Below are 25,751 nucleotides of genomic sequence, written 5' to 3'. Positions count from 1 at the left end.
TGTGCCAAGCGTACTCACTCCGACGCTCAAGTCAGTAAACTTAAAGGATTAAGCTGTGTTACTTGGCTAGATATAGATTGTAGAGAGATAAGGGAGATATTACCAGATGAATAGTGTATTTAGGTTAAGTTGTTGGATGCTTTCCTCAATGAAGGTTGAGGAGTATTTATAGGCTTTCACCTTTTGTCACGTAGTGGCCAAGTGGCCAAGTGGCTAGCAGGTGAAAAGACCGTTCTACCCTCGGCCGATGGACCTATGGCAGGCCGGCCGATGGGTCTTGGATATGAGTACGCGGGTATGTGTCCCGGCTGGCAGGTTGTCGCGCCGAGACCCTGGCTAACAGGCCGATGGGCTGCATCGGCTAGGCTGTCTAAGTCGTTGACTTGCTGTGGATATCTTTGACCTTGCTCAGTGTGTTGACTTGGTCAGCGGTGCAGAATATGCCCCATCAAAAACGATAAATGTTAAGTTTTCCACTATTCAATTATTATATTGTTCTACTTCTTTACCACAATCATATACGATATCATTTCGATTTTTGATTCAAATCTCCATTAAAACTTCGTAACTAAAGACAAATATGATTTTTCTTCTAAAACCTCATATGAACCATTGCTAAGGATCTCTTGTGAGGAGTATAGATAAAAGTTATTCATTATCAAACAGGTTTTTGATTCTTGACTAACACATCTACTTACAATGGATTGTTTTTCCATATACTTAATTAAATTAAGTACCTTGAAGCGATAAATTGTTTTGGTAATTAGATTTGTCGGAAATCGTAATAGACCAAAATACCGCAACCACTTCAATGAAAGTTTTAAGACTAAACAAACGAATGAAGAGTAGTATTCATGAATATAATTTTGCTTCTCAAAGCAAAGACTCATTGAAATGAGTGGGAGCATTCTCTTAAACCGTTAAGAAAAGGATAAGGTTTTAAAGAAGTAAAATTAAGAATGGAATTGATTCAAGGTAATGTTAAAAGTAAAGTTATTGAGAATAACGATACTAAACCTATCAATCCCGACCGATAAATTTTTCACTGTCTTAAATGTTGGACACTAGAAAGGAAACTACCCCAAATTGTTAAAGAATAAGCAAGTTAGTTGTGGGACATCTAATAAAACTTAGTTCTTTATTTGATTGACATAAGTTTTGCTAGTACCATTTCGTCAATATTAGAAACTGGTGGTGGTTTTTATCATTGCATGTGATACATAGGATGATTAGAATATGACGACTAGCATCAAATAATGTCGAGAGATAGAGTCATTATGTACTCAATCTAGTTTTGGATTTAAAGTTGTACCTTAATTAGGAATATTAAGTACATGGACCCTAAATAAGAATATAATTTTTGTTAAGATACAAAAGAGGTTTCACTTTTGTGACCCTATACACCATGATTTGATGTATGGCTAGCCCATTATCAAGGTGATTATATTCTAAACCAAACTAGAATGATATATCATGAAGATAATGCAAGACTCAAATTGGTAATCCAAGATTAAACCTTAGATTATAGAATGATGAACGCAAAGAGTTATCGAGTACTCTTGAAACCATTAGATCTTATGGTATATGCGTATCTTGTATTCAAAGCAAGATGTCTCGTGCCTTTTGGTTGAAAAGGAGATCGAGGTTGTAAATCATTGATCCAAAATAGGTTGATCATTTTCTTTTACCAACGATTTAAGTTGACACTAATGTGTTCACTTAATAAGGTAAATAGAGAAATCTTTGAAGAAGTTCAAAGAGTTCAAGGAATCACAATTTAGTCGTGATGGGGTTATCAAAGTGAAGACTTTGATATAAGCCAAATGAAATATGATATAGTATCACAAGTTAATCTCTCTTAAACGCACATTATGGGATAATGTGTGGTTGGATAAGAATTCAAACTCTATTCGATATGGTTTGGACTTCGATCAAGTTACTTTGAGTTGCTTGATCCTTTTGGGGATTTTATCATTTTGTCTAAATTATTTTCCACTAAATCTAAAACGAATCATATGAGATATGAAATGGTAGCGTACCATGGTTGTAAGTTTTCAAAAGAAACAAATGCTCATTTTTCCTTATTATAATCACGAGTACACCGGTTTTGTGGCTCGTGAAACTGTCTTTCTAAAATACAAGTTTATTTTTAGAAGACAGAGTGGGAGAAATTATTCAAGAGCCATAAAGAATGTTATTTCGAATGTTATGTCGCAAGAAATTGGTCTTTCTTGGCTACATGAGACGTTTTGTGAATGTTATGTCGAATGTTATGTCGCAAGAAACTGGTCTTTCTTGGCTACATGAGACGTTTTGTGTAAGACGTTGTTTCTTTAACACCTAGGAGATTAAATTCGTCACTTGTTGAAGATGATGAATTCATGTTACTTTTAAGAAAGTAAAGAGCTTACAACTTACAAAGATATTGTTTGATTCAAATTACTTCTGGAAAGTAATGAATATATGACTTATATGAGAGTGTTTAAGTCACAACTCCATACAAGGCTTAGAGCCATGAAAATCCGAAATAAATTCCGAATGGAATTGGTTGATATCTAAGAGAGATATCAAAGCTTGATTAGTTGCAAAGTATTTTGCACTATTCGGATCTTCTTAGGGATTGTGTTTCATTATGATGGTATGCATATAACGAGTAAATCTAAAACCCACTTCTTCAATTAGAAGGAATGTATTCAATACATATCTTGAGTTTTGTAGATTCTTGCCATCCTAAGATAATGTGAAACTTAAGAGAGGGTCTTAAGTAAGACATCAATGAGTTGGAATCAACATTTTGATCATGTGATAAAACTTTTCTCAATAGGTTGAGAAGTTGTGTTTATACATGAAGTTTAGTGGGAATTACGGAAATTTTAATTAGTCTAATATGTGGATGACATATTGATCATTGAGAATGATTTAAGACTTTTGGAGTAATATAATACATCTTTAATATCCAGATTTATGTAGATAAATCCACATGATATTAGCGTCAAATAAGAAGTCTTATGTTGATAAGATTCATGACTAGTTCAATCAAATTGAACATATTTGATTGATTCCATTTGCTTCATTCTGCGGATCAATTAAATAAGTAATGATGTATAACACTTCATATACTTTGAGTATGATGAATTGTTTCAAATCGAATTTAAGTAATAGTTACCAAGTAAGCCATAAAGATTACCCTTAAGTGCTTGCAGAAGCATTAAGGATGTAATGCAAAGTGTTTTTGATGCAAAATTTTGTGTAAGGTGTTACACAAGTGACAATTGACAATTGAGATTGTGCATGGTTTCTGACAAAACCATAATCAAAACACTTTAGGATGGTTAAGATACCATCGTGGCTATGTTATTTAAGAAATAGTTTTTCTAGAATCATTCTAGGCAATAAAGAACAATGAGAAATGTTTACAACGGAGATTGAGTACACTTGCAATCATGGGATGTGCAAGAAGGAATAGTCCCGCACACTGTGAAAACAGTGGGAGCTATTCTAAGGCTAGAAGACCTATGTCTTGATTGGATCTCGACATGTACTCAGAAAGTTTTGTAATGTAAATGTATACATTACAAAGGAAAACGAGTATGTAGTAAGGTTGAGTAAGGTACAAGAAGTTGATAAAACCTACTAACCAAAGCCTTCTCATAGGCTTAACATGATGAGTCATGTCATTTCAATTAAATTGAGATGAACAACTACATTCAAGATCAAACTGGATTATAGAATATGAAGTAGTAATGAGGCATTGACTATTCATATGTGATAATCGCATTTGTCGTTCGAGTTTTACTTTAAAACTCTTTTATTATACTTTATTACATCCAAACGGGTTGTAGAGACAATTGAACCCCGTTAAAGTGAACCCGGATTAACATAGTATTCGCCCATAGTCACTTGTATGAGGTGACGTCTCGAAGTGACTAGAGTGTGATGCGATTGATGGCAAGTTCAGTGTCATACAGTCATGTGAGATGAATAGTCGATCACATAGGCAGACTGTTAGGAACACTTTGTCGGGCCTTATGACCGCTTATAGAGTTCTGGCAGATTTATATAGCCTGGTCGTGGCGAGAGCTACTATAGTATTCTAATGAGTCGATTCTTTTGACTAAAGACTATTCACCTAAGATGGCACAGTTTGATTAACTTTGATTTGTGTTACTACGACCTTCGTAAATGGGGTCAAATGGGCATATTTTGGGTTATGATGGCTGTGGCTAGGCGAAGGGAATAAGTGCGATAGGAATTGTCCACCCCTTGTCAGGGTTATAACAATATCTCAGGGCCACTCGAGGAGTAATGAACTGGAAATGCGTGGCCACGCTCGGAAGGTATCTATGGTAGATAATTCCGGTCAATCAGTTATTCTCCAGATCGAGGAAACCACTCTCGATATGATCACTTGCAAGTACGACCTGAAAGACACCTTGCATTGAGTGGGAGATAGTAATAAGACAAGAGAATTGGTGACGCACACTTGTCGAGGACAAGTGGGAGATTGTTGGAATAAGTGTCCTCCGACAATAATGCGATCACAACTGTCGATCATGATGATCACATGTTTAAATCTCATTTTAAGAATACATATGGGATGTAATATTTTACAGTCAACTGGTCCACACATATCGGTAATGATTGGCTGACTAGAGTTTGACATTACTGTCGTGCGACGGTGGTGATTAGTTGATCCCCTTAGGTCATACCTATAGGGAAATACTCTTAATTGATTATTTAAATTAATCGTATACCGATACGAGTTAATTAAATTGCTTAAAATTGACGGATGATTTTGTGAGTATAATTAACGTATCTTATTGTAATATGATTAAATGAGACACGGTCTAAGTAATCGAATTGTTTTATTACTTAGATGAAATTATTGTTTACGGAAACAATTGAAACGGAATGAATAAATTATTATAAATACAGAATGTTGTAGTTTATAATTCGGAAACACTTTTGGTACAAGTAATTACGAATTACTAGTCGATTTTGTAAATGACATATTTTATGAGTATGTTGATTTTTAATATGTTAAAAATACATTACATTGTGACATGTCATGTAACATGTTACATGTGACAAAATTGACAAATGACAAAATAAAATGGACCTCTCATTTTATATACATGTACCGAAATATTGGAGGGAGTTAGTGGAAAAATTGTGTAAATTGCTTTAAGTGGAAAACACAATCATGAAAGCGAACTACTAGCCTTGCATGCCTATCATTTTCTTGGATAGAAAAACTTGCTCATGCATTGGGCACAAATACTCCCTCCAACCGGTTTCACCATGAAAAATAGAGAGTGTTTTCTCTACAATAATCAATTCACTCCTATCATAATTTTTCTAGTGTAAGAAAAATGCATTCTCTCTACATCTTATGAAATTTCTAAAGAAATAAATCTCACAAATACTCCCTCTTGACCGAAATATTCAAGAGTAAAAATACAATTTATTTTGTGTCAATTTTATAGTAAAACTTATATTATTACTAGATCATAATTAATAATATTTGTTATTGAGAGGTTTCCTTGGGTATTCACTTTTGGGAGAGATTCTATACTTGAATCTTTGTTCATCCATTATTTGGAATGCTCAAGAACTAACAAGAAGGAGATCTTGTTGGTGCCCTTTTATCCGAAAATCATATGGTGAGAAAACAATTTCTTCTCTATATTTACTTATGTTTGCATGCATAAGATTTGTATTTAATTTTATGACCAAATTAAATTGAAACATATATGAATATGTTGTATAATGAGATATAGATTTCTAACAGTTTTTGCTTAGAGGAATTCCCCGTGTCTTTCTGGGATATCCTCTATCCCAAAAGGGCTATAGGGTTTATGACATTGTCAATAAGACAGTCTTTGTGTCCAGAGATGTCAAATTGTTTGAGGGTGTTTTTCCTTGGAAGATTAAAAACTTCAATCAGTTCATCCCCACTCTGCAATCAGAGGAATATCACCCACAATACCTCCTATCTTGGCTGATAGCACTGTCCATATTGATCATGAACACCAGAGTGCAGATCAAATCAGCACACCTTCTCCCTCAATTGACAATGGTCAACCCTCTGATGTGCCAGACACGGAGCCTCTGAACACTAATACAAGGCCCAGCAGAGATAGAAGAGCACCAGAATGGGTAAATGACTACACAGTTAACAATCCTGTCATGGCTCCCACTACCATTACCAATGTGGTGCAGCTTCATATCAATAAGCCCTTTGCAGGACATGTCACTGTCCACAAAAGTTGTCCTGATCCCACCACATTTCAAGAAGCAGTTCAAGATCCAAAGTGGGTTCAAGCCATGAATTTGGATCTGCAGGCTCTCCATGACAATAATACATGGATACTTACAGATCTTCCCAAAGGAAGAAAGGCCATTGGGTGCAAATGGATCTTCAAAACAAAACATAACTCAGTTGGGTCTATAGAAAGACACAAGGCTAGACTAGTTATCCAGGGCTTCAGACAAATGCCTGGCATTGACTATGATGAAACATTTGCACTTGTGGCTAAGATGTCAATTGTAAGGGCTCTTTTGGCTGTTGTGGCCATGAACAATTGGCAAACATGTCAAATGGATGTAGCTAATGCCTTCCTCCATGGAGACCTGGTTGAAGATTTCTACATGAAACTCCCTCTAGGCTATTCTGATGGCACTCCTGACTCACATGACTGAGGGAAAAGTGTGTAAGCTCATGAAATCCCTCTATGGTCTCAAACAAGCTCCTAGACAGTGGTTTTACAAGTTGTCTCAAGCCTTGCCTCTCTATGGGTTTCGTCAATCCCATGCAAACAACTCTTTATTTGTTAAACAAACAAATGGAAGCACCACTATTGTACTCATTTATGTTGATGATATGGTTATTGCAGGAGATAATCCTTCTGAAATTCAGGCACTCAAAGCTCATCTCAACTCCTCTTTTAGTATGAAGGATTTAGGTGAGCTGAAATACTTTCTGGGTATAGAAGTGGAGAGAAACAATGCTGGTATATTTATCTCTCAAAAGAAATATACTCTAGATCTCCTACAAACTTTTGGTGTGGACAAGTCTAGGGCCATTAAACTCCCTGTAAACCCAGTTATAAAATTGGAACCTGGTAAGGGCACACCTCTCCCTCAACCTGATATTTACAGGAGGTTGGTAGGCAAGCTCATCTACCTGACAATCACTCGGCCAGACATTGCCTTTTCTGTTCAACTGTTGAGCCAATTTCTACAAAGCCCAACCTCTGATCATATGCAAGTAGCAAGAAGGGTCTTAAGATATCTTAAGACAGCTCCAGGCCAGGGTGTTTTATTTGCCAGCACTTCAGCATCTAGATTGACAGCATACTGTGATTCTGACTGGGCTTCATGTGCTTACAACAGAAAGTCCACCACTGGCTTCTGTGTTCTTCTTGGAGACTCCCCTATCTCCTGGAAGTCCAAGAAACAATCAGTTGTTTCTCGTTCCTCAGCTGAAGCAGAGTATAGGGCTATGACTATGACTACCTGTGAAGTCACCTGGCTTTTCCAACTTCTACAGGATCTAGGACTCCAACATCTGGGTCCTGCTCATCTTAGATGTGATAATCAGGCAGCATTGGCCATTGCAGCCAACCCAGTGTATCATGAAAGAACTAAACACATAGAAGTGGACTGTCATTTCATTCGGGAGAAGATTCAACAAGGCATCCTCACCACTTCCTATGTCAATACTAAGAATTAGGTTGCTGTTGTTCTTACAAAGTCCTGCACCGTGTCTCAACACCAACACTTATTGTCCAAGATGGGAGTTTCAGCTAGCTTACACTCTTATCTTGAGGGGGAGTGTAGAAATAAGCATACAAATGATCCTCCATAGTTTAATATTATAGTACATTGTACTTTGATTTGTTTAATGTATCTTGCAAGTAGAAGTAGGCAGTAAGAGTAAGTTGCAGTAGGAGTAAGCTATTATTGTACAATCAAGGCTTTTGTCCAGAGGTCTTTACACGAGAGGATTAGATGTATATGAGCTCCTCTGTGCATTCATCAACACACACAAAAACATATTCACACAAACTCAATTAATGGAAACTCAATAAATTCAACTGCATTTCTAGTCCAAATTCAACTATGTCTTCTACTTCCTGTTGCTTTCACTAAATGCAATATGGTCACTTAAAAATGATCATTCCTATAGAAAAGCCAACCGCGCAGGGCTTGCCAATCAAGGACTTAATACGACCTCGTCTATTACTACTCTATCCGCTCCACCTACTGATTTACGCCCTATTCTACGTGAAGATGTATTAAGTGTTTCTATTTCTCGTGTTGTTGCTAGTTAATTTCGGGGCTTTGCCCTTCTTATGTACCCAAAAAAAAAATGTCAAATTGCCCTTTGGGTACATATATCTATATGGTCAATGTCTTTGGATAAAATAAACTATTAACTGAGATGGAAGACATAAGATATACTCGATAATTGAAGCAAGATGCTAAATATCTCATAGAATTTGGCATGGCACACGTGAAGCCAGTTGCTGTCCAAGAATAAAATTGAAGCACAAGATAGCAATAATGTCACCCAAAATACAACTTAGTTAACAAGTGAGTTAAACACACAAAATTGCACAACTATAATTACACGAGTAAATAAATACAATACAACCTCATAAAAACACAACACCTACTAGGCTACTACATCAGTATCAGTCCCCGCCACTTTCGCCGTCTACTCTTCACTTCTCATCTTTTTTTCTTCTTTCAGTCTCTCCTATGTCTTCTCCTTCTACTACTGTCATTGCTTGGTCTCTTTCTCTCTTCCTTTTCATTTATTTCAATGATTATTAATTTAATTACTGCTAATAATTATTATAATATATTGTTAATGTTAATGGTGGCAGGGGTTCAGGTGAAGATGGGCAACTGGGTATAGGTAACAATGAAGATAGAGATACTGTTTGTCAAGTTGAAGCACTTCAATCTTATCAACCTGTTTCTGTTGTTGCTGGTAGTAGAAACTCTCTTGCTATTTGTCATGACGGCAAGGTTTCATCTTTTCCCCTTTTTCCTTTCATGGGTTTCTTTAATCTGCATTTCTTCTTATTTATTTATGTTCGAATGTTGTGCTTATGTTTGGTTTTCATTAGTTTAGCTCTTGTTTGAGTTTTTGACGGCTACTATCAACCTTCTCTTTTCTAACTTCTCCACCGCTAATAAACAAGTATTAAGTTGCCCACTTGCATATCAATAGTTGCCGCTTCCTGGCAAAATATATTCTACTCCCTCCATCCCGGTCATTTGTTTACTTTATTTTTGACACAAAGACCAATGAGGGGAGGAGACCATTTGTAGTGGTTGTTAATGGATGACAAGTGGGCAATAATGGATGTTGATTATCCAAATACCCATTAGAAGCATTTTTTTTAATATAAAAAGGTAAACAAATGTATGAGACACGCAAATAGAATAGGGAAATAAATAACTGGGACAAAGGGAGTATTTTTTTGTGCTATTAGAAGAGAATGTTGTAGAGAAGACTGGAAAAGAAAGTCCTTAGCAAAACTCGTAATTTTTACCTTTTTTTATCCTTCTTCATGGATTATTTTGAGTTTTGAAGCACTTTAATCTTTTCATGGATTTTGGTAATCTGCATTTCTTGAATGTTGTGGTTTAAGCACAGTAGTTTATTTTAATGGTTCAAGCTTGATTATTGTTCTTATTAGTTTTATTGGGTTTGTGTGTTATATGGAGAGTAGCTTTTTACATGGGGATGGAACCAAAGAGGGACATTAGGACACCCGGCCGAAACGAAGACCGAGAATGTTCCTACTCAAGTTAAAGCTCTTGCCAATGTGAAGATTGTACAGGTGACTCGTAATTTTGACCTGAAATTATTTAATGTTTGTTTAACCTACTTCTCTCTTTAATAATTGGTAATAATATGAATAACAATTGTGTTTCAGGCAGCAATAGGTGGGTGGCATTGCTTAGCAGTCGATGATCAAGGCCGTGCTTATGCTTGGGGTATATGCTCTCATTGTTGTTCTCTCAACTTGGTTTGGTGTCACATACCCTTGTCTAGCTGTGCTTTGGTAGTACTCACACTCATTTATGTGGACATCGCGGTTTGGGTCACTTGCAGATTTAGAAACTTTTTTCCAGGTGTCCATTAAAAAAATTGAAGTGTGTTACTCTTATTAAGCAAAACTTTAGCCCACTTATGGGAAATGGACTAAAATATATAGATTTCCGGTAAGTCTAAGGGATCTAGAAGGCTAGAAGGTTCAGAGTTGATCTACCAGTGGTATGAGTTCTTGCTCCCCCTTTCCCTTTAACAAGGAAAAAAGAGATCTTGGCTATGTTTTTGTAGTGAATCCAACTAGACGAGATGATGATTAGAATTGTTGCTAAAACTGTAAGTTTCAACTGTTGTCTTGTTGAAAGGTTTGACTACACAATTTTAATTTTCAATTTTTGAAGGAAAACTTTGCTGTTGAAAATCAATCTCGTTATTGGGACTTGAATGTGTATGTGTGATTTGGTATAGGTGGTAATGAGTATGGACAGTGTGGTGAAGTACCTGAGAAGAAAGATGACGCTGGTAGGCCCTTGAGAAGAGATATTGTGATACCACAACGCTGTGCGCCAAAGCTAACTGTTCGGCAGGTTCTGTATCCTATATCCACCATCACATTTCTGATATTTTGATAAGCGCATGAACATGTCTAGTTGCTGTGTTTTACTATGATAGTTGTTGGGTATTTTAGTTGTATAGGCCGGGTATAGCAAAACCTCAACATACGAATAAGAGCTGATAAAGTCTGAATACAACAGCAACGTTACCCAACGCTTCGAGGGCTCTTTCAAATTGTAGGGTAGGGGAGTTGGATGTACGCAGCAGCCTTAACCCTATATTGACAATACTTTGGGATGGTATGCAAACGAGCCAAATTGAAAATGGCTAGTACAATTGCAACAAGTGACTGCTACATCACAAATTCACAATTAAAAGAAGCGTAACCACTAACCAGCTTAGCGAGTCTTTATTCCATCATAATCAAAAACCAAAGAATAATTAGTATTTAGTTTCATTGGAATAGAAGTGATAATCATTCTGGCAAATGTGACTCATAATTCAAGTGTAAAAATTTCCGAATTTATCCCGTACTTGATTGGGAGGAGGTGGGGGTGGGGGGGGACAGAGTTCTCCAAATTATGCATTGGACATTTTAATATAAGCAGTCATTTGCTTTACAGTTTCATTTCACTTATAAGCCGATGAACTTTGCTAACATTGATCTGGTAGCTGACTGTCTCTGCTCATCCCTTAGGTGGCTGCCGGAGGTACACATTCAGTGGTCCTCACACGTGAAGGACATGTGTGGACCTGGGGTCAGCCATGGCCGCCTGGAGACATGTAAGGCCTCTTTAACCCTTTTTCTGTATATACCCAATCACGTAGTAGTACTTCTTATGGTGCTCTTGGTCAAGATTTTGCTTATTTTCCTTTATTTTGTTCACAATATTACTCCTATTAATGTTGTCCTTCATTTTCCAGAAAGCAAATTTTTGTCCCTGTCAGAGTCCAGGGGCTTGAAAGGGTGCGACTTATTGCAGTGGGCGCCTTTCATAATTTGGCCCTTGCAGAAGATGGTACTTTATGGGCATGGGGTAACAATGAGTATGGACAACTTGGAACTGGAGATACTCAACCAAGATCACAGCCTATTCCTGTGCAGGGACTTTCTGGGCTTACATTGGTACTTATTTCAGTTTCTTGCGCTTACGTTCTTTTATTTTATGTCCTGTTTGTTTATGATCTTTCCGAGTATTGTTTTAGGTGTCTTAACTCTAATGTAAGACTTGGGTAGTAAGCGTGTTTATTTTGGTGGGAGAAAACTTTTGAGTTTGAAGCTGCTGGTTAAAAACTATGTCTCTGGCCTTTTGAGAAAATGAGTGGAATGCTCTGTAATATCCGTGTTCACCCAAAGGCGTGTAAAATTAAAGTTAAATAATACTCCCTCCAGCCTGGTCAATTGTTGTCCTTTGGTTTTGGCACAAAGACCAAGAAAAGAGGAGAGAGCCAATTACTAAATGACAAGTGGACCAAATTGAGTGTGAATGATCAAATTGTTCATCAAGTTCATTCTTAAAATAGAAAGGACAACAATTGACCGAGACACCTCAAAATGGAAAAGGACAACAAATGACCGGGATAGAGGAAGTAGACAATGATGGAGATGATGGACAAATACAACAACAACATCAGAGCCTTAATCCCAAAATTATTTGGGGTCGGCTGACATGAATCATCCTTTAGAACCGTTCATGGGTAAATGCACACCTAAAAAATGTGAAAAAATAGAAAAGAAAAAATAGATGATGGACAAATGGACAAATAAAAATGGTTAAGGATCACTTTCAGGTTGGACGGATAGGTGGGAGTGTAATTTTATCGAATATAATTCTTAGCTGCGTGGTGCACTGACATTTTTCTTTTCTATCTTGATTGGGATTACTAGGTTGACATTGCTGCTGGTGGGTGGCATTCAACGACACTAACAAGTGAAGGGGAGGTATAGACTTACAATATCTATCCTTCTCTCTAAAATCAAAGTGGTTTGATGATTTCTGGTTTATGTAAACTCTTTTTTCTCAAATTATTGTGGTACTGGGAAGTGGTAACCATTGTTTTTACTATCAGTTATCTGATCCGAACCACTTTGGATATCCGACTTTTTGTATTTGAAAATAGGGATCAGACTAGTATTGGTGCCCGGTCCCGCCCGGGCTAACTCTATTTAGCATTAAAGTTTATTTTCAATTATATAAAACTAATTTAAAGTTGCATAACTCATAAATTTATCATTAATATATTTTTCTATGATATATCTTAAAATTACGATGAAATAAATTATGAGATAAATTCTACTCCCGTTATTAATATTTTACTTAAATCGATTGGTTCGCTAATACTTTCTTTCATATTTACTTTCTTTTGTTGTTAGTATTGTTACTATTATTCGATTCGTTATTACTACTGTTACTTTCACTACTCCCGCCGTAATTATTTTTACTTTCATTACTACCGCATTAATATTGATAATTTCACTACTCCCGTTGTTAATTATATTACTTTCAGTCTTTCACTACTCCCGCTACTTCCGCTCGCTGTATTTTGGTGGCCAGCGGTTTGATCTAATTACACTTTGGTGCCATGTGATTTCTCAAATTCAGCTGTGATGACTTGGAAATTATCTTATTTCCCTCTGTGGGGATGTAGTGTCGTGCAATTAAATTTTCATCGAAAACATCGTTTTAGCATTGTACACTGACTTTTGGTTAATTTATATAATAAATCTCTTTAATATTTTACTTGGTGTTATTTTCTCACTTCGTTAATCTACGATACTAAATTAATTTAGATAACATCTTTCCGTCACAAAAGTTTGAAAATACTTGAACGCCAGTTCACCAAACTGAGTAGTTTCTCAAATCTTTTATCTAAAGTGTAATTAGCTTAGGTTGAATCTACTTCATTTTGGTGACTGAACATAAATGAGTTCATAATAAAAAGCATACAGCCCGGAGGAATGATTGATCATTTTTTTGTAGGAGTATTATCTCCAGTTAATACTCGAAAACATTTTGTGTAGGTGTACGGTTGGGGCAGAGGAGAACATGGAAGGCTTGGATTTGGCGATGACAAGAGCAGTAAAATGTTGCCACAGAAAGTGCAACTTTTAGCTGGAGAAGATATAGTTCAGGTACAGTTCATCAGATTGGGATTGTTCATGCTGTGAAATTTATCTCCTGCAGATTTTTTATATTTTCTATGAATTTGTACATTTTTCTCATTTGTTGTCATTACCGCTAATTATTTGTGATGAAGAAAAGGTTTAAGCTCATGTGCTTCTTTCCAATAGTTTGTTGTGATGAAGAAAGGTTTAGGCTCATGTGCTTCTAATAGTTAAGCCGAGTTTGTGTACTTCACATGAGGTTTATTGACTACTCACTCAAATAAATATAGGTTGGCCGATAACTACTGTTCCCCTATTGGTTCTGATTCGTATAAAACTGCTAGTTATTGAAGTTCTGCCTCCATCCCATATTTGCATCCCCATTCAACTTTGTGGCCAAGGAACTTTAACTGGCGATTAATTTCTCCAAGTATAAGTAGACAAGCAACGTAAATTTGTCCCCTTTTTTGGATTCATTTTTATAATTTTGTAAATATTTTAGTTGACGTCATTTGACCATCAAAGTAAAATTAGTAGACTATGAATAGGAATGAATGGGCCAATGAGGTAGAAATGTCTACTTGATGGGTGACTAATTGGTCAGCTGCCTATTATTGTAAAACCATTTCTGATATATAAATTATCGCAAGTTTTACTCCTGGTTTCCCTCAAACTCTTTTTTGTGTTCGATTTTCTTGGCTCATATGTATGTTTAAACTTCAAACTAATCTTGATTTCGGATTATCAGGTGTCTTGTGGAGGAACTCATTCAGTTGCAATGACAAGAGATGGACGCATTTTCTCCGTAAGTACATTTTTCATACATTTGATTCATTATAGTCTCTAGTGTATTTAGGCTACTTGGTTTATAAATGTTAGGCGCAAAACCAATTCCCTATTGAGTTATCAAGGTTTTGAAGGTTGCTACAATAGGCATATCAACCTTTGTCACTCCGACCCCTGAACACGACAAGATATTTTCACTTCATTTTTGTCCAAAAATGGAAAACTTGACGGAAAATAACCGTGTCCAACACTCCGAACCATGTCGTGTCCGAAACTTGAAGCCGATTTGGAGTAACATAGATATTAACGCAATGTAGGGCGATAATGGCCCCCTCAAACAACCTCACAAATGATTTGATAATATATAACACGCTCTTAACAAAGTTGAATCCGAAATAACCTAAACGGAATGCAAGCTATGTCTTAAATGATCCAATCCATGACCTGTTTGTGAGGTCTATTCGGGTCTTTTGGCAGTAATTGGGAGCATTGGCGGTAATACGCTTTCCAATTCATGTAAAATTTGAGCTGGTGGCAATACTCTTATCAATTTCAACATAATGGTAATTATTATTATTGCAGTATGGTCGTGGAGATCATGGTCGCCTAGGATATGGCAGGAAGGTGACGACCGGTCATCCCATGGAAGTCCCAATAAACCTCCCATCTCCCAACAACACAGGTGATGATGAGGAAACCGAAGGGCACTGGCAGGCTAAACTTGTTGGCTCGGGTGGTCGACATACTTTAGCGATTGTTCAATGGCAACCCGATGAAGGTGAATAGATCTCTACGACATGAAAATAATTGTGCTATGCATAAACCTATTTATGGTATAAATCCACAAATAGATAAGGGAGAGGGAAACACACGAAAAGTTGTACTATTACTTACACTGATTTTCATATGAAACTGTCTCGTGAGTTGCCATCTCTTATTTTTATTATTTTATTTATTAGAAACTTGTTTTTTTTATACTTCTGTTACATCCAAGTCTGTCATCAGTTTTTTTTTCCTCTATGATTTGCATATTCAATCTCTCATTTGTTAACCATGTCATTTAAGCGAAGAAAAGCAGAAATGAGAGTTTTGCAAGAAAATTCAACTGTAAGTAATCACACAAATTCTCATTATCTGTCACAAGCTTGTGACGGGTCAAATAAAACCTGCATAAATAGATAAAGACAAGTCATTTGTGACTTCCTAGGCATTCTGATTTTTGTCTTATTTACCCATGTGGATGATATTTGATCCGTCACAAACCTATGACAATATAATCATGTAAAGCAATTTATTCTGAAGGTACATTTTTTTAACAGAGGAAAGTACAAAGCAACTGGAAATCAACCTCATATTTACAATAAAAAAAGCTTGAAGAGGAACAAAAATTGCCAAAAATAAATTAGGAACACAATTCACCAATCACCACCACACCGTTCACACGTGACACTCTGGTACACTTCAGTTGCCGCTTCCAGCCCACCACCATGACACGGTATAGAGAGCAGACTTACCGAGTCATGCCTCCGGCTGTGGGAGGTGGCATCATCCCAGGTTTTTGTTTCTCCACGTTTCCATGCCATCCTATGATTAGTCCAAACAAACAAACATCATAACATAACATCACTCTCTGCATTTCATCTTGACAAAATTGTATACAAATATTTTACGTTCGTACATGTGAAACAACGGTGTCAACAAAAAGTCGGAAGACTCTAAGCAGTCGTCTTTGATACCTTCCTTATAAAAGGTTGTTTCTAAGACATAACACTAAATCACGTATTTGAAAAAAAGAAGCAGAGGGAAAGAGAGAAATTGATGAATACCGAGGGACATGTTGTAGCCGCGGTGTTCAAGTTCACGGTACTCTTGACATAAGGCGCAAGGCTCACACCAAAAGTGAGTGCAACAATCTCCACAACTATCATCTTCCATTCCATAGAGTGCCTTCAACTTAGACCTATACGTGCATGAGTATATCCATTGACACGAACCCCCCGTCACGGCTAACAGCAAGTAGTACAAGGCTCCACTCGATCCACATGCTGCACCACAAAACACCAATAAATCATTAAATGCATAATTCAAATACTTCTTCAATCAGTCATTTATTTGTTTATCTTTTTTCTATTATTTGTAAGGGTATTTTAAACAAAGATAGATAAATGATTAGGACGTAGGGAGTAAGTAATTCACAATTGGATTTCTTAGCTTGAATAATCAATCTTAGTCGAAAAACCGAGAAAGGTATTTTAAGTTGTACTTTGTATAACTTGAATGGTTAAAAACTTACATGGTGTGCCTCGATCAACTATCTCAGCAATGCGTCCAAATGTGATGCAAGGGCACCAACATGTCAAACAACCTGTACAAATCCATATACTCCGTATTATTGGTTATCTACTGTCAATCACAAATTCTTATTTAAGACCAAGGTATCCGTCGTAAAACTTTCAAATACATACGACCGAGAAAGTGAACTTACATAAAGAACAATCAGAGAAACAGTCACAAAGTCCAGTGGAAAATCCTAGTGTATGAGGAGCACCTTGATTCATATTGTTTTTCTATTAAGAATAAAATGGTATAGAAATGTTATAAGATGGGGTAAATTTAATTAAAACAATGGAAAGTATATATTTTCTTAATTGTTTGCTTGTTATATATATATAGAGGTATTTGACAGAAAACTACAAAATAGAGTAGCTACCAAGTACTTGTTTGGTGTACGTAATGAAGATGGGATGGGAGATAAGGGACTTGTTAAAAACTTATTATTGATGAATAAGTCATTCCCTATGAATTTACCTTTTCGCAGATTCTTGCTTTAGACGGCCACTTTTCGTTTAAAGCTTCATACGAGCATATATGACTGACTATCTGGCATATGTATTCACCACAATGGTGCAACCAAGGTTACAACTTATAATAACTTGTTTTTCAATAATAGTTCATTTGGCTATAATATGATTATAAAATGATATCTTTTACAATGAAAGAAACAACAATGGCAAGTTAGATCAAAATAAGAAAGTAAATGACTTACAGAAAGTAGGGAAGAAACGGAATAAAAAACGGAGAAGTAAATTAATAAAAAAACGAGTCGGAACAAATCTTAAAAGTAAATAACTCAAAACAAAACTTTTAGACATTAGAAATGAGGTCTAGTTCTTGTCTCAACAAAGTAATTCGATATATTTTATTTTCCTTTCGTTTATCAATACATCATTTTTTGCATAGTTTAATTAGATCGTTGCAAGATTCAATCTAGATACTCACAAACGACCGATCTCCACTTCTATTTGAGATACATAGAAGATCCTTACTCCAAAGTCCAAAAGGACCTTGCTAGTAATAATTCATTGTAAAGTGCGTGCAGTAATTGACTTTGTACAGTAATCAGTAAATTTGTACAATGAAAATGGTCACCAAAACCTTGCTAAATATCAAATAAAAACGTGCAGTTGGATTCTATATTTCTATTTTAGGATATTTACGCAGTACGCATTTCCTCATTGCATTATGCTTTTAATCATACTCTCATTTCCTATCGTCTCAGTTCCCTATATACTCTCATTTCATCTCCCAGTTTCATATACCCGATACCTCCTCCTCCACCCATATCTCAAAGCTCTCCCCATAACCAATAACCCACCCCTCCCATCCATATGACACCTCCTCCTCCCACGCGACCCCCACCCTTTACCCATCGTGGCCCCTTCCCTGTAGCAGCCTCCTACCACCGACGTCGCTCTTTAACTCTTAACTATCCCGACGACCAATAATATGTAGACCGCCTCCAACCACCCCCCACAAACCCTAAAACCATATTAAAACAATACATTACTAAAAGTTTGCGAAAATCCAACAATTTGTTTGTTGGGTTTCCGCCTTGATTCTGTCTTGGCCTTATTAGGTTATTAATTTATTATGTATTATGTCTTAGAGAGTATTATATAAACACTTTAAGCCGTAATCTGAAAACTCCTCATATATCAATAAAACTCTCTCTCTTCTAACACACGTTAGTGAACCACGTAAATCTCCGTTGCTTTCTTTATTGTTCTTTATTTGTCTTTCTTACTTCTATTATAACGGTTCAATAATTTGTAACAAATTACATACCTTTTCTATATTCAAGTTGAATCGTTAGGAATTGAGGGTTTTTTTTTGAACATGTACCTTCTTTTAGTGTAAGAATATCAAATTGAATGTTCTGGGTAAAAATACTAGGATGAGTAGATAATCGTACTGTCCAAATAAACTATGTTGATACAACTCCTATTTTTTAGGCCTGTTTTATTCGACTGAAAAGAGTTGAACTGAACTTAATTAAGCTGAGTTGTGTTGGTGATTTAAGAGTAATAATCGGTTTATTTGGCGTAATTAAGGTCGGTTCATTGATGAGTAATTTCTAAATAATATAATACGAGTTCGGGAAGTACAGAGTGTACGCTTGTAAAATTATTTACGAGATTGCGGAATAGTTTCGTTCGAGTCTGGGTCCAGGGGCGAAGCGCCCTGGTTTAGGGGTTCGGGGGCAACGCCCCCGAAACTTTGACAGTAATTAAATTCCGCGTAATTTAATTAATTGTATCTGAATTTCTGAAGAGTTGCAACCCTTCAGAAATACATCTCCCTGTTTCTGTTTCCCAAATCCTTCCTATATATATATAGATAGATGAAGGATGAGAAGAAAAACATATACAAAAATCATAATCTTCTACTGCATCAAAAGAACGTATAACATTCTACACAAAATATTTTCTATATTACGTCTCTGATTTTTGTGCCAAAAATCAGAGGGCACCGTCTTATCTCAGTAGAAAGTTCGATTATACTCAGGCACTGTTAAGGGTCGAATTATTCTATTAGGAAAGCGGAGTCGATTCGGTGTGGTGTTATTATTGTCAATTCCAGTTCGTGAAAATCAATTTCCTAACAAGTTGAAGTAAGAGTTAATATGTAAAAAGATGAGTTAAACTAAACTAATAAAATAGAGTTAAACTGAATTAAAATGAGTTGAATTTAAAAAAAAAAAGCTAAGTAATTCAGTCAAGGTTTAAGTGGTGGGATTATTATTACTCTGGTTGTTGCTTTGTTAGCGTACAGTCATTAGCAAAGACTTGGTTACTGAAGATAATGATAAAAGTAGTTCATTCAAGTTTTAACTGGTCGCGTTGTGTTACTCAAGACTTGGTTACTGAAGATTATCATTACCTCATTGATGGCCTTGTTAGCGTGAAATCATTAGCAAAGTGGACAGATTCTAGTAAAAAATAAAGATTAGCAAAGTGGAAATATTCTTCTGTGTTTTGTGGATGAAAAATTCTTAATTTTTGTGATTGTACCATGTTTACTTACATCCCACCCAAGTTCCTAACGAACGAAAAGCCCATCGACACATAGTTAATTAGTTTCTTATGGCCGATATTTATTGTTGATTCAACACTAGTCTTAAACCCGTGCAAATTGCACGGGTATGCTTTTTTGAGTTGTAATTATAAAATTGTAAAGTATTGAGTTTTATAAAAATTAGTTATCACTTTTTAAAAAAAATTATGTTTAGATTTGAATTATAAGTGTCATTTGTAATTAGCTATATATGATATGCTAGCTCAATTGGTCGAGTAGTTGTAGTACGATATGTCTTCTTCCTAGCTAAACTTCATTTTCTAGTTCCTACTTAGTCGTGTTAGTTAGGCCTTAAAAAACCCAAATTATTCGAATGAAAATTCACACAAAATTAGTGAAATAGCACGGGTTCGAATAATCACAAATCTGTGAAAATTGTTACCCATTTTTATTTATTCAATAAACCCGTGGACATGACAAAATGCGAGATTTGACATGTGCATGTTTAAAATGGAAATTTCGAACCATTATTCATTTATTAAAATTTGTTAATGAGTCAAACGAGTCCGGATGAGAATTTAGACCCTTGCACGTTTTAGACGGTTTAGTCAAATTGTTAATATTCAAATACATCATATGAATAGATGATAATTAAAAATTGGACTATAATGTTTAATACTATCTTACTAAAATTAAAATATAAATTGGACTATCGATGACATTATGTGTTAGTAATACCATCTCACTCGTAAGTAGACACAACCCATATTGGGTTGTAACAAAATTAAACTCGACCACATTAAAGCCCACATTAATAATGGAACTATTACTAAAAACCCTAGTAATAATTCCATTATTTTTATTTGTACATTTTGCTTTTGTCTTATTCATATTACTTGACCCGTCTTAAATTTAAGACGAATATACGCGTCTTAAATTTAAGTCGAATACACCCGTCTTAAATAAGGATTTGTTTACACTATACACTAATACCCTAATTTCAAAATAATACCCTTGCTAAACAATTGTCCAAAACAAAAGATAACTAAGGAGTAGCTCAATTTATTTAAACCCAGGCCAAAGCCTTCACTTCCCCAAACCTATAATCTTTCTCGGCTTTAATTTTCTTATACTCCGCAAGTCTGTATGACCAGATTTTTTTCATTACCCCATCTCACATACCTTCTCCCTGCAATCACCGTGCATCCATACTACTAAGGGGGCGTTTGGTTGGAGTATTTGGAATGGATTGGAATGGATTCTATCCATTCAAGTGTTTGGTTAACCCCTTGAAATCTCATACCCAAGTCCCACCCCATGATTCTAACTCCATCCCTCCACATCCAAATCCTAGCAAGGTAAAAAAAAAAAAAGTTGTACACATCTCACGAATTATTCTCCATTGATATTCCTTGATCCTCGATTATCAGCTATGCAATTTGTCTTCAATTTTCTTCTTTTTTGTTTAATTATAAATTTGGTACTTAGCTGGTAATTGTCCATTACTTTTTTTTCTTTTTTTGTGTAAAAATTGTTCATTACTTCATTACACAGACTTTTTCCCTTTTTTTTTTTTAATTTGTTCTTTATATCGTTAGGCCTAATTTGATATTTATGCTACTTTGTACGTGACTTCTCTTTGATTAAATGTTTATGCTTCTCACCAATTTTTATGGGTAATTTGGATTTTATGGTGTATTTTGGATTTTTGCTTTTGTTATTATCTTGTATTAGTTATTTTTATTTATAAATAATATTGTAGATCTGATTTATAATGAAGAAAACAAATAATTTGAAATCCATTCAAATATGAACCAAAAAATATAAATGCCATTTACAATCCATTACAAGATCAAACCAAACAAGCATTAAAAGTATGGGGTTCTAACTCCGTACCAGCTTGATATTAGAATCCATTCCAATCCATTCCAATTGTTTGAACCAAATGGTCCCTAAATTCAATCTCATTTTTTTCCATTAGAACACGATTTAACTCAATCGGTGCAAATAATCATGTATTTTCGCTGTTTTTGACTCGGAATTTGTAAATCAATTTGTCATGTAATTTAGCTGAGATCAATGTTGTAATTGTTATATTATTTTGTAACAATATTATGTAATGTTGTAATTATATTATACCGAATTAAGTATTATAATTAAACAATGTTAATTGTACTCTAAACAATGAAGAGTGTTGTCAATTAAATCCAATATAGGTAGTGGCCCTAAAATTAAGGAAACAATAACCGCAATTTGACTTGCTGACTTTCAACCACATGCTGACAACTAAGCTTTATGATTGTTTGTTTAATAAAGAAGATTTCTTATTAGCAAGGGATACGGTGACGTGTGACATATAATTTATGATGATTATAAATGAGTTTATGAATTTAAAGTTCATTTATTGACTCGAAATCAATTCAGGTAATGAATATTGAAAAAGAAACTATACAATTTACATTATCGAGTCATTGTCATGTGCATTTAGAGATTAAGTTCACATTTGCATATTAATTAGTTTTAATATACTCCTATACAAATTATTGCATTGTTATATAACTATTATCTAGAATTAGTTTTATAGCATATGCATGAACATATTTTACACTATTGTTTTAAAGGATAAATGTTGAAACGGAGAGATATATTCTGATATACTCCAACAAGGATAGCTCCTTGTAGGAGCCTCTTAATTGATCATCTTATGACGATGCTTAATCAATTGAGTTTTCGAAGCTTATGATTATAAACCTCTACGATACGAATGAAACATTATCGTAATTATTTCCAAAATGAAATATTCAAACTGCTGAAAAGTTTACTTGAATTATCATAGTCTTAACCTGAAGTTTGAGCATATTGGAATTTCGATTTGAATGAGCTTTTGCTAAACATGTAAAATAAGTTTATGGTCCAGAAGTACCATAACGCTTAGAATAATGTAGTGAAAATCTACAATGAAAATGTCAATTCATACATATATGATTTAGCAAAGAAAATCGCTCAAAGGTATTGGATGAATTATTCAATAATTATCGGATCGATTCTCCTTAAAGACAATAAATTAAGGAATGATAGCTACAATCTTTTTCCCTTCAACTAGGTTTTTTGTCCCAGTGGGTTTTTCCTACCAAGATTTTTAACGAGGTAGCACTATAAGTGCATTATTATGCTAGCTATAGTCATGTGTCATCATGATTGTTGAGATGACAATTGTTTTAGACATATAATGTTATGTCGTTTATTGAGGAGAAACTATATCACTATTGTGGAAGTATTAATTGAATGAAGATCCAAGAGTTATATGATCATATCCAAATTATGAGTTCCGAAAGAAATATGATATTGAAATTGTCAAGGATTTCTATTGGGTGAAGATTCAAGTTTATCCACCACAATAGGTGCTACTTCAATGATCATCAAGAAGTAATGTCTAAGCATGGATTATTTCAAGATACATCAAGTTATGTAATCATCAAGAGAAGTAGACACGCGCTCTAATCTTTTTCCTTGTCCACGTTTTTTTCCCACTGGATTTTCCATTGAAAGGTCTTAACGAGTCAACTATTATTACGTGTGTTTGAAAATCATTGTACTCTTTTCCTTTGTAGCATTTTTCGCATAGCCCGGTGATGTAAGAATTTCTGCACTAACTATACCATATTATCGTCAACCTTAATCAAAGAGAAACCTCATATTTTTTTTATTGTACTTAGATTATACTTAGTTGTTTATGAAAAATGTAAATTCCAAATTTTTTATTAATTGGGCATACGGAAAAATGTAAATTCCAATTTTTATATTGATTGAGTCATACGGTGACGTGTATATCCAATGAACATAAAAATTTATATTAACAAAAAATTGGATTACATTACAGTTTGTTTATTCATCATGACAAGAATTTTGGATTTAACAATTTCTGAAGGTACTTTTCGTAATGAAGAAAAGTAGAAAACACCTGTGAAAGTACCTTCAAATTGTAGGAAATTACAAACGAACATTGGAAAAAGGTTTAGAAAAGGAATAAAAATTGGCATAAATCAATTAAAAAAAACAATTCATCACCAAACAGTTAATTAACAGTCCGGTACACTTCATCACCAGTGCCACTTCCAGTTCACCACCATAGCACGGTGTAGTGATCATACTTATCGAGTCATTCCACCGGCCACTGGTGGTGGCATCATCCCAGGGTTTTGCTTTTCCATGTTTCCATGCCATCCTATCATATATAGCACAATCAAACAAGCATCTTAGCATTCCTTTCATTCCGACTTGACTAAACCATACAAATATCTACATTAATACATGTGAGAAATCCGTGTCAACAAAAAAGTCTAAGCAGTCGGCTTCAATTCCTAATATAAAATGTTTTCTTTTTAATACGGAGATCCAAGGAAAGAGAGAAAATGATGAGTATATAGTTATAGTATATACCGAGGGCCATATTGTAGCCGCGGTGTTCAAGCTCGCGGTACTCCTGGCATAAGGCACAAGGCGAACAACAACAATGAATGCAACAATCTCCACAACAATCAACTTGCATTCCATAAAGTCCCTTCAACTTAGACCTATACGTGCATGAGTATATCCATTGACCCGAGCCTGCCGTGAAGGCCATCAGCAACGCATACACCGCTCCACTCGCTCCACATGCTGCACCCAAACAACATACACAATATTACCATATTCTTCATTAATCACAATTATTATATTGTACTCGTACTATTCAACATATGAAAGTTGATTTAAGTATTATTCCTATCTTCTGACTTCTAACTTCTTGCTCATATAACTGAAGAGGTCTTAGCCTAGTGATTAAGCCTGAAGTATTGTGACAATAGGTCATGGGTTCGATTCTCCCTCTTCCAATATTGTACCAGCCTTGTGCCTCCTTTGAAAAAAATAAAATAAAAAACTTCTAGCTCGATCATATAGACCTATCAGATATAGTACTAGACTTGATTGGTTGATCTTAGGCAAAAAGTCGAGAAATCCTTGTGTTTATCAATCTCTCCTCCCTTTGGGCGTGACCCAGACGGTTCATAATTATTTCACATACATTTGAAAAATTTACTACAAGCTTACATGATGAGCCGAAAAGCCGAGGAAGGTAGTTTAAGTTGTTAACTTCTAACCCTTGAATTGTGCAGACTTAAATTAAGGGAGTATACTATAATCAATGTTAGTCGAAAAGCCGAGGAAGGTATCTTAAGTTTTATAACTTGAATTTGTTACAAACTTACATGGTGTGCCTCTGTCAACTATCTCAGCGATGCGTCCAAATGTGATGCAAGGGCACCAACATGTCAAACAACCTGTATTAACCCATTTTAAATTATAATGATGATATGTTACTACTAGAGTAATTAACAAAGAATTTAGTATTTATTTTTGGAAAAAAAATATCCATACTTACATAAAGAACAATCAGAGAAACAATCACAAAGTCCGGTAGAGAAATCTACTGTTTGACCCCGTTGTTGATGTGGAACTTGAGGAGCATAGGTTTGGGCTACTGGGATACCGGTTGCGGGTTGCTTCATATTGTTTAATATAAATAAAATGTAATACTATAATTCTTACAAAACTGAGCTTAATTCTACTTTTAGTTGTTATGAGAAGAATGACATATTTATAGAGGGAGTACGTACTCCGTAGAATATAATGTGCAATGTGCATGTGAAAAGTCAACGTGCATGTGAAAAGTCAACTGGTCAAGTCTATGACCTATGAGGGCTCCTCTTACTTTATTACTTGTATGAATTTACTCCCCTATCTCGGTTAATTGTTGTACTTTGATTTTGACACAAAGACTAAGAAAAAAGGAGGGAGTCAATTACTAAATGACAAGTGGACTAAATTTAGTATGAA

The 25,751-nt window shown here is 35.2% G+C and overlaps 2 protein-coding genes and 1 long non-coding RNA gene across 3 annotated transcripts; 1 reads left to right on the top strand and 2 right to left on the bottom strand.

The window, feature by feature from the left end:
- The first annotated feature begins 8,566 nt into the window (after window positions 1-8,566).
- Window positions 8,567-15,494, top strand: LOC141643145 (ultraviolet-B receptor UVR8-like). The gene is made up of 11 exons (XM_074452185.1): window positions 8,567-8,798; window positions 8,895-9,039; window positions 9,750-9,860; window positions 9,957-10,017; window positions 10,541-10,659; window positions 11,325-11,410; window positions 11,552-11,753; window positions 12,516-12,569; window positions 13,650-13,760; window positions 14,482-14,538; window positions 15,102-15,494. Exons 1-11 carry the CDS (start codon window positions 8,767-8,769, stop codon window positions 15,303-15,305), a joined length of 1,182 nt encoding a protein of 393 aa, XP_074308286.1. The 5' UTR covers window positions 8,567-8,766; the 3' UTR covers window positions 15,306-15,494.
- Window positions 15,495-15,739: 245 nt separating this feature from the next.
- LOC141630766 (uncharacterized) lies at window positions 15,740-16,884 on the bottom strand. Its single transcript, XR_012537549.1, has 3 exons — window positions 16,813-16,884; window positions 16,346-16,564; window positions 15,740-16,103 (listed from the first exon to the last, which is right to left on the bottom strand). It is a non-coding gene; the product is annotated as an uncharacterized LOC141630766 (long non-coding RNA).
- A 6,867-nt stretch (window positions 16,885-23,751) lies between these two features.
- On the bottom strand, window positions 23,752-25,477 carry LOC141630759 (cell number regulator 2-like). The gene is made up of 4 exons (XM_074443520.1): window positions 25,297-25,477; window positions 25,124-25,195; window positions 24,315-24,533; window positions 23,752-24,099 (listed from the first exon to the last, which is right to left on the bottom strand). The coding sequence occupies exons 1-4, from the start codon at window positions 25,421-25,423 to the stop codon at window positions 24,026-24,028; spliced, it is 492 nt and encodes a 163-aa protein (XP_074299621.1). The 5' UTR covers window positions 25,424-25,477; the 3' UTR covers window positions 23,752-24,025.
- Between the last annotated feature and the right edge of the window lie 274 nt (window positions 25,478-25,751).

This window comes from Silene latifolia, chromosome 2 (assembly GCF_048544455.1).
Source record: "Silene latifolia isolate original U9 population chromosome 2, ASM4854445v1, whole genome shotgun sequence".
Lineage (NCBI taxonomy): Eukaryota > Viridiplantae > Streptophyta > Magnoliopsida > Caryophyllales > Caryophyllaceae > Silene > Silene latifolia.
Note: the sequence above shows the minus strand (reverse complement) of the source record. Positions and strands in the feature narration are given on the sequence as shown.

Bases quoted from the DNA above. Each gene is read 5' to 3' on its own strand.
- LOC141643145 (XM_074452185.1), top strand. From the start codon at position 8,767: ATGTCTTCTCCTTCTACTACTGTCATTGCTTG. The intron at 8,799-8,894 runs GTCTCTTTCTCT...TAATGGTGGCAG, and splicing joins TCTACTACTGTCATTGCTTG to GGGTTCAGGTGAAGATGGGC. The intron at 14,539-15,101 runs GTAAGTACATTT...TTATTATTGCAG, and splicing joins GAGATGGACGCATTTTCTCC to TATGGTCGTGGAGATCATGG.
- LOC141630759 (XM_074443520.1), bottom strand. From the start codon at position 25,423: ATGAAGCAACCCGCAACCGGTATCCCAGTAGCCCAAACCTATGCTCCT. The intron at 24,534-25,123 runs GTAAGTTTGTAA...GTTTGGGTGCAG, and splicing joins AGTTGACAGAGGCACACCAT to CATGTGGAGCGAGTGGAGCG. The intron at 24,100-24,314 runs GTATATACTATA...TATATATGATAG, and splicing joins CGGCTACAATATGGCCCTCG to GATGGCATGGAAACATGGAA.